Raw genomic sequence first — 8,654 nt, 5'->3', positions numbered from 1 at the left:
TAATGTTCACAATGGCCCATATAACGTTGGATGAACGTTGAAACAACATTATGTGATAGATTGGCGTTTCGTTGCGATTCTATTTTTTAGCTTCCAGCCTAAATTGTCCATAACTCGAACGATAAGGGCCGATAAAAAGGTAGAGTTTGAACTCCTGAATGTGAAATGAAACCACTTACTTCTTACTTTTTACACAAACGGCGGATTGAAGCTAAAACCTATCGCTAGATTTCAAAAAATGTAGTCATCCAAAAACAAAGGAACTGCCAGGTACAATCCGTCGTCATGGATACGGCGCGTTCTATGGGCATTTTTGATGGGAAATAAGTGGCTTCAATTTCTCTTGAGAAGCTTGAGAAGGGTTAAAGTTTTGCCTCTAGTCCTTCGGGCTTGAAACTCAATGAGTTTGAATCAATTTACTGTAAAACAGAATCTTTATGTATTTATTTTCTTCAATTCACAGGTGGGTCCAACATGCCGTGAGAAATCTCCATGTGGCAACGCCTTTTGTGAAGATACTTGCGAAAAGCCTGGATATCAATGTTTTTGTAAAAGAGATGGAGAGATACTTTATAATATAGATGGTTTACCGACTTGTCTTCCTCCATGATCGACTGAAGACCGCCCTGGTGGAACAAGTCAAGGAGGAAGCACCATCTAAGGAATTGTGTGACACAAGGGATGAAAAAGACTGCACAATTGGAAATGTAGTTGGGACAAAACACTGTTTAAAGTATGGACTTTAAGCGTGCACTAATCTTTGTTTCAACGAATGCTTCAATCCTTACATTTTATACCGTTGAAAAGATAATTTAGAGCACTATGATTTCTGTGAAAAATAATAAAGTGGAAATGAAAAATGAAAATGAAAAACATTAACTTTTTTATCTTTTGGTGCTATAAACTTAATGTTTTTCGAAAACGTAAAAAGTGTGTTTTAAACCCCACAAAAGCGTTCTTGGATTATCCCACGTACTTATAGAGGTTTATCTTATCCAACCCTTAGACGAAAATAAAAAAAAGTAGTGTTTCCGGAAACCGGCCAGGTGAAAAAAAATAATTTTCTGACCCGGCCGCAGACTATGGGTTCATCTATATGGTTCGTCATAAAGAAAATCAAGTTGACCGTTCAAGTTACCAAACGTCTTTTGGATAGATATTCCCGCTTGTAAATCAAGTTTTGTTTGTCAGTAGTTGATACATTAGTATTCAAGGCTTACTTCATACTGTTTGTACATAAAAGTTATCTTTAACCGTTTAAGTGCCAATTTTCTTATTTTCGCCTTATCGGGGAAAAAGTGGCGGGGGAAAGTGACGAAAACTTTGAGGGGGTAACGAAATTTCCGACCAAAACTTTTACCCGATTTTTTAAAAGCCAACCAAAATTGAAATCTAAATTTTTTACACCTTTATTAACCGAAATTAGCGCTTTAAACGTCGAATTACAAGATCTTTTTTCGAGCTAGTGAAGGAAACCATTTCATGTGACAAAACTTTTCTTCGACGAAAAAAAAACCGACTAAATAAAACTCTGACATTTTTTTCCCGATAAGGTATATTTACATGTTTTGTTATAAGCATAATACTTGTAAGCATATGAAGGTTCAGATTTGCAGAATTCGACTTTTCTGTTCAAAAAGGTTTGGAAAGACATTCTTAAAAACGCTTTTTGAATCGAATGTTTACAAAATTTCTGTGATTTTACAAAAAAATGGGTCGGGTGAATTATAAGCATTATCGTTCATAACCATATGCTATGGCTGAATGTTGAAACTTAGCATACACGAGCCTGACCAAGGGGCAGACACTTGCCCTCATGATAAAAAAACCTGAAGCATATTATAAATGATGTCAGTGTGTTATACCGAGCTCGAACCCAGTTCCTTACTTCGAATAGTTCACCAAAGTTCACGTTTGTGTTAAAAGTTCTTCAGTAAAATCAAAAAAGTGGTACAGTATGGCTCTGGACAAGACTGGAGTCGTTTAAAATGCGTGTAATACAGTAGTAGTAGTAGTAGTATATGATAATACAATTATTGTTACGGGATTTAGTTTGTTCCCTCCATTACTCTTTTTGCTTTATTTATACTATGTCTGAGTTAGTCATCTTGCTTGCGCTAGACTAGCTCTGGAAATGAGATTGTGTCTTATACACGATTAACTTTTCAAAATCCCAAATGGGGATGAAATAAAGGGGGGATTGATTTAAAAAGAACTTACTAAAATTTGTTTTATCGATGTTTACTGAGGAAGTTCTTGAATAAGAAAATCGAGTCAATTCTTAAGTTTTGAAGATGTAAGAAAGTTTACTACTCGATTATTTGAATCGAAATCTTTACTGTTTCAAGGTCGAATAGAAAACAATTCAAACAGAAAGTGTGGCCATTTTGCACAACAAAACAACCACGGAAAAAAATTGACGTCAAAAAAAATCATCTGTATTTTTGACGTCATATTTTTCACAAAACACGTTAAGAACTTATTTCAATAGTATTCTTGATTAAAAATGGACGTTCTAAGAGAATTTTTGGAAAATTCCTCCGCAAAAATGGATGTTAGGGATGATTGTGACGGAATTGCGGGATCTTTACGCCCGCTTCGCTGGTACATCATTGGCTCTCTAGGGTTGGCTCTCGGTGAGTGATTCATTTTTTTCTTGGTAGTGAAAACATATTAATAAACAGAACAGTCATTCTACTAAGTTCTAACAACATTATCGGGTCTCGAACTCGAGCGGTAAAGTTATCATCAGCTTGTCAAAACTCCGACTAATATTTCTAAATTTTGACTTAAAAGTGTCTAATAATTATAGAGAGTGTCACATTCTAACTTCGATATTCTTACACAGGCTCTCAACTTTGGCAAGTAAATTTTTTTGAAATCATAAAAAAAATTATAGGAGTGACAAAAGGGCTTCAAAAGTATACACACAGTTGAAATTCTGCATTTCAGAGTTGAAAATATTGATAAAATATATTACAAACTTGTAAAAAAAATTCGAAAATAATTATTTTGTACATTATGAGTAATGTTCAAGCTCTATCAATCTTTTTACCTAAATAATTCAAAGAGATAAAATTATGACGGAATATTGTCGGATTTTTCATACCAATTTTGAAATACAGGCGGCAACGAAGCTCGCTTCAAAGGGACAGTAAAAGATAGATGTCCAGTCGTTTATATGTTCATGATTGCACTTGATCGCTTGTGTGTCGGTTAGTAACTTAAATTCGACGCATACTGAGTTCAAATTGTTCGATCTTCAGAATAAGAATCGCGTGATGTGAAAATTGTTATTTTCTCTGCGATTTTCAAGAGTCAGAAAGATTTTCATCTAAAAGCAATGTTTTAGTTCAGTTGAATGTACCTACATTTCCCTAATGTTTCCTGGCATCATTTTCGAATGATAAGATTAAGCTTTTGATGTTTAAGTCACTATGGCGTGTGTTCTATTGATTCTAGCGACCGTAGTACAATGGTAGAGCATCCGGCTACGGTTCGCAAGGTTGTGGCTTCAACCCCTAGCCGGGTCATACCAAAGATTCCCAAAATGGTACTTGATGCCTCTCTGCTTGATGCTCAGCAATTAAGAGAAGGATCAAGGGTAAGTGGAGAAATCCAGGGAGAAAGAGTGGCGCTCTCCCCTACCTTCGGGTCGCCTCCGACTGCGGTCGCAGACTTACTTACTTATATTGGTTCTGGCGATTCCGGAGCTCGCTTCATGTCTAATGTCTGAATCTCTATTTCCAGTACTCATCTTGGCCGAGTTGCACTCCCGAGCTTCTATCGAAAGGTTCATGGTGTACAAGATGCGTGTCCGAAATATAACAGGTAGGTCTCCACATGCAAAACTTATTAATTTTTTAAATTATGAACGTGGTACAAGCATGGAGGTAATAAAGATATAGATGGAGAGAAGACGTCTCGGTAATGATCTAAATGGTCGTTGAAATCTTTTATAAATCTATTCAAAGCGGCTTTTCTTTGATGTACCATCATTGGAAGCAAAGAACATCAATTTATAACTTTATAAAAACAGAAAGAGACTGTTTGGTTGATTTTGAAAAACTTAATTTTGCCGAAAATCCTTGTTAAAATGCGATTCGAAATAGTTTCAACTGATGTAAGACTAAAAGATTATATTAATTTCATAAGGACACATTTTTGGGCTGGCATTTTTTTAACATTGAGAGTAGCATCGCATTATCATTGAAAGTTTCTTATCTTAAAATCTTCACGTATAAGTGGGCAGCGGTTTTCATACTCTGACAAAATGATTGATACAAGGTTCCTAATCGTAACACGTAATTCCTTTTAAAATCTATCGATGGCTTGATGGGCAGCTTCCCCTAGAAGTTTGGAGTATTGTGCTTATTATGTGAAGTTTTTTTCAATTTTTCATGAAATGACATTTTAATTTCAATATACTTGTTAAAAATGTAATGTCTTTTCATTCATCTTAAATATTCCCACGAGTATACCCAAAATTAATCATCTTATTCCCAAAGCGACAAAACAGCTGTTTGCTTCTGATGATAAATCAGAATAGAACAAAAGGCATTTTGACTCTCCATCTATTTTTATTACCTCCATGGTACAATCATGAACGTTATCAGAATTACGGGGCTGGGGAAGAGTTTATTTTCTTGCAACAAGTTTTAAGTAGACTAGAGAACAGTTGTCGTTGATAAATTCCATAGCCGCTAAAATTTATTTCCAAAACACTTCCACCAGGCTATATCATATCATATAGGGGTTTGGACTTACCCGTCGTAAATACATGCTTGAAACTGTTGTTAATCCAATCCAGGAGGCGTGTCTGATCCAACCAGAGATTTATAAAGCACGAATGGCTAGACGTCGTGCTTTGGCTGAAAAGTGTGCCGAGGTTAGGTAGAAAATCCTACTGAGGTCACGCGACTTTACAAAAGAATTTCAGCGCTTGACCAATGAGAAGCTTCGCGGGTTTTCGAAAACAAAACAGCAATGCTTTTTTGCGATATTCACTTTTTTTTTTGCTTTGAAGAGCTTTAAAGTCTTTAAAAAGCACGACATCTAGCCCTTTCGGGCTTTAAAAATCTATGATCCGACGCCATCTTGTGGTGCTATTACCATGTATATTTGTTGTTGAAAAAAATCTGGGTTATGCGAAAGCGATCTTTTTTTTTTGACTTTATTTGACTATCAATTTGTACTAGTAATCTCATGGTTATGAGGGAAATTCGGAATTTCGAAATGTTTTGAAATTTCCCGAGTGCAACGAGGGATTAATAACATTTTGAAATTTGGCCGAAGGTAATTTATCCATTATTTCATCAACCATGACATTAATAAAATCAATTTTACAGCTTTGTTCATTTTGTCTTTTAGAAACGTTCAATAAAAAAATAAGTGGAATTAAAGAATCCAAAAAGAAATCCAAATTTGCTGGCATTTTGAAAAATTCGGTGAAGTTTTCTCGACATTTAGTTGCTGCTGATGACAAGAAGGTTGATGTGTGTGAAAAAGGTAAAACAAAACGTAATTTCAAAGCTTCTAATACCCACCTGAATTTGATGATATTTTTGTCTTATACACATTTTAGCTTTATATATTATGTCGGATATTTTCAAATGTTATATCATTAAATTCAAACCACATAAAAAAAACCATCAAGCTAACTGCGGTCCAGTCTCCGTAACTCGAACACGTAAGCTAAGAAAATTTTGAGTTATGAAGTAAGGCTTTCAAGGCATTGTTAATTGAAGGGACTAGAAACCTTGTTGAGTTAAGGAGACATTCGAGTTATAGAGGTTCGAGTTAAGGCCGCTGCCCACTCAGCATTTTATGGTCGGCGAACATGGCGCACAGCTTAATTATTGCATGAATTACATAAGTCTTCAAAGGCTGTCGCTTTGAGCACGACAAGAGTTGAAACTTTTCAACTTTTTTCACTGAGCTGTTCAGCTTCCTTATTGTTCTTTTTTAATAAGCCAATCAGAAGAGACATTTACAAAAATATCAACAATAGAAAGAAAAAATGTGCAGCATATCTCCACTTTATTTTGGATCAGTGGAATGTTAAAAGCGTTCAGCGACCGAAGCGCCCGAGCCGCGCGCCTTGTTCACCGACCATAAAATGCTGAGTGGGTAGCGGCCTTTAAAGATACTCTACTATTTTCCTCAAAGGGCCGGCGATTTGCACAATTACTTCGCCGCTGCGTTTTGCTGCCTTTCGCAAGATATAGTTTTTTCTTATTCAAAATTTTTACTTTCGCGACTTCGGCGCAGCGGCAAAACCCAACGCGCAGCGCACCCTTTCGCATGACATAAACCTATTTATTCTTTAAAATGTCTACCTTCGCGGCTTCGGCGCAACGGCGAAACATATTACGCAGCGCAACCTTTCGCTTGATTACACTTTCTTTTCTGACGACATTATTGATCTGACGTCACTTTCATTCTCAGAAACTCTGTATGAGCTTCAGTTGCTGTTAACAAAGATTTGCGCCGCGCGATATGTTTCGCCGCTGCGCCGAATCCGCGAAGGTCATTTCAGGACACAAAATAACTCTTTATAAACGCGAAAGACTTGCGCTGCGCAATATCTTTCGCCGCAACGCCGAAGCTGTGAAGGCCATTTCTGATGTAAAACTTATCATATAAAATGATATATTAGCATGGATAATACTGCTTCGCGACTTTGGCGCTGCGGCGAAATATATTGTGCAGCGCAAGTTTTTGTATGATTTCACTTCCTGTGACAACATTTGAACTGGATATAAAATAAATCATAACATATGCGAAAGACTTGCGCTGCGCAATATGTTTCGCCGCTGCGCCGAAGCCGCGAAGGCTGTTCCAGACATAAAATAACTCATACCATATGTAAAAGACTCGCGCTGCGCGATATGTTTCTTCGCTGCGCCGAAGCCGCGAAGGCTGTTCCAGACATAAAATAACTTATACCATATGTGAAAGACTCGCGCTGCGCAATATGTTTCGTCGCTGCACCAAAGTCGCGAAGGCTGTTCCAGACATAAAATAACTTATACCATATGCGAAAGACTCGCGCTGCGCAATATGTTTCGTCGCTGCGCCGAAGTCGCGAAGGCTGTTCCAGACATAAAATAAGTTATACCATATGCGAAAGACTCGCGCTGTGCAATATGTTTCGTCGCTGCGCCGAAGTCGCGAAGGCTGTTCCAGACATTAAATAACTTATACCATATACGAAGTCACGAAAGCTGTTCCAGACATAAAATAACTTATACCATATGCGAAAGACTCGCACTGCGCAACATCCTTCGCCGCTGCGCCGAAGTCGCGAAGGTTATTTCAGACTTAGAATAGCCCCCATCACACGCGAAAAGCTTGCACACGTAAAATATGTGCGCTAACTACGTAAGCCACGCGCAGCGCCGAAGTAAGTGTGCAAATCGTCGCCCCACTCATTTTCCTCTAGGATCACTTACAGACACCAGTGATGTACCTTCTTTCCCGGCGAAAGATTCAGTTCAATGTTTAATGGAAAAGAGGATGAAAAGAGACCGCTACTCAAATGACGCGCTTTCAAGATTGCTGGAAAGTCTTCGTAAGAAGATAAAGAAAAGACAGAAAACATCTTCACCCTTGCGCTATGATCCTGTTCCCTCTAAGGTTGCAAAAGAAGATGTTTGTACTTCAAAGGAAAATAATTCCACTTCTACTGAAAAAGGTCCGATCTCTGTTGGGGCTGCCAATATACCGCAGAGTCCTGGCTCTAGCTCTGGTGACGAGACTTGTTCAGAAAAGCCAAATACTGCTTTCGACAAAAACAAACTCTCTTTCCCTATTGCTAAAGAGTCATCTTGTGTTACACCTACTGTCAGTTGCTCCCAAAAACAGGATTCCGGCTCTTGTTATAAAGCAAAGAATGAAATATTGGCGCGGAAGGGTTTTCCCGAATATAAGCCAGGCCAAATACCAAAGCTGGTCGAAGAACATCGAAAGAAGAAAGCTCTTTTGAATGAAGAGAGCGTTGTCATTCACCATGTGAGAGATGATAACCCCGCCCTCGAACCCACCCCAATGGAGCCATTTGTGCCACGCCCGCCCATCTCAAGCACCATTCAGTGTAGTTCCAGTTCTAGTGATACCTCATACCGTATGGAAGTAACTTACTGTCCGCCTTCTGTTGACAGTTTCGAATCCAATGACGCCCCTCGCCGCCCTCAGAAAGGAGGGAAATTCAAAAGATTTAGAAGAAGGCTTCGAAATTTGTTTTCCTGCAGATCTGGCAGCCAGACTTATGACTGAAATTTTCATTTTATGTTACTTAATTATAAATTCTAGGAATATATTTTTTAAAATTGAGAAGAAAAATACAACAAACTATAAATCTTCTGCACGTGTTTTTTCTTTTAGCCAATGCAGCCCTAGACTGCCGTTAATGTACTCGATTGCAAATCAGAGCTCTTTATGCTATTTTCAATTTTGTAGAGGTCAGAGAATCAGACTGTCCCAACGTCTGCAATAACTGGGCTGACACACAACGTTGTTTTAACGTTCTTCTAACGTTATACGAACGTTGTGAACATTAGATAGACGTCGAAACAACATTGTGTGCTAGCTGGGTGAGCTCAGCACTTGGTCTGTTACATCGTTGAAAGCCTATACAAATTGAGAAGGTTTTA

General features: G+C 38.0%; 1 protein-coding gene across 1 annotated transcript; it reads left to right on the top strand.

Moving 5' to 3' along the window:
- Positions 1–2,514: 2,514 nt before the first annotated feature.
- LOC136801896 (uncharacterized) lies at positions 2,515–8,295 on the top strand. Its single transcript, XM_067058572.1, has 4 exons — positions 2,515–2,636; positions 3,751–3,831; positions 5,371–5,508; positions 7,445–8,295. The coding sequence occupies exons 1-4, from the start codon at positions 2,549–2,551 to the stop codon at positions 8,275–8,277; spliced, it is 1,140 nt and encodes a 379-aa protein (XP_066914673.1). The 5' UTR covers positions 2,515–2,548; the 3' UTR covers positions 8,278–8,295.
- Positions 8,296–8,654: the final 359 nt, after the last annotated feature.

The sequence above is a fragment of the Clytia hemisphaerica genome, unplaced genomic scaffold (genome assembly GCF_902728285.1).
Source record: "Clytia hemisphaerica strain Z4C2 unplaced genomic scaffold, Clytia hemisphaerica genome assembly, whole genome shotgun sequence".
NCBI classification, from domain to species: Eukaryota; Metazoa; Cnidaria; class Hydrozoa; order Leptothecata; family Clytiidae; genus Clytia; species Clytia hemisphaerica.
This window is presented reverse-complemented; position numbering and strand designations above follow the sequence as displayed.

Excerpts from the sequence above, each read along its gene's own strand:
- LOC136801896 (XM_067058572.1), top strand. The coding sequence starts at position 2,549 with ATGGATGTTAGGGATGATTGTGACGGAATTGCGGGATCTTTACGCCCG. Across the intron at positions 2,637-3,750 it reads CTCTCTAGGGTTGGCTCTCG|TACTCATCTTGGCCGAGTTG; the intron begins GTGAGTGATTCA and ends CTCTATTTCCAG. Across the intron at positions 3,832-5,370 it reads GCGTGTCCGAAATATAACAG|AAACGTTCAATAAAAAAATA; the intron begins GTAGGTCTCCAC and ends TTTGTCTTTTAG.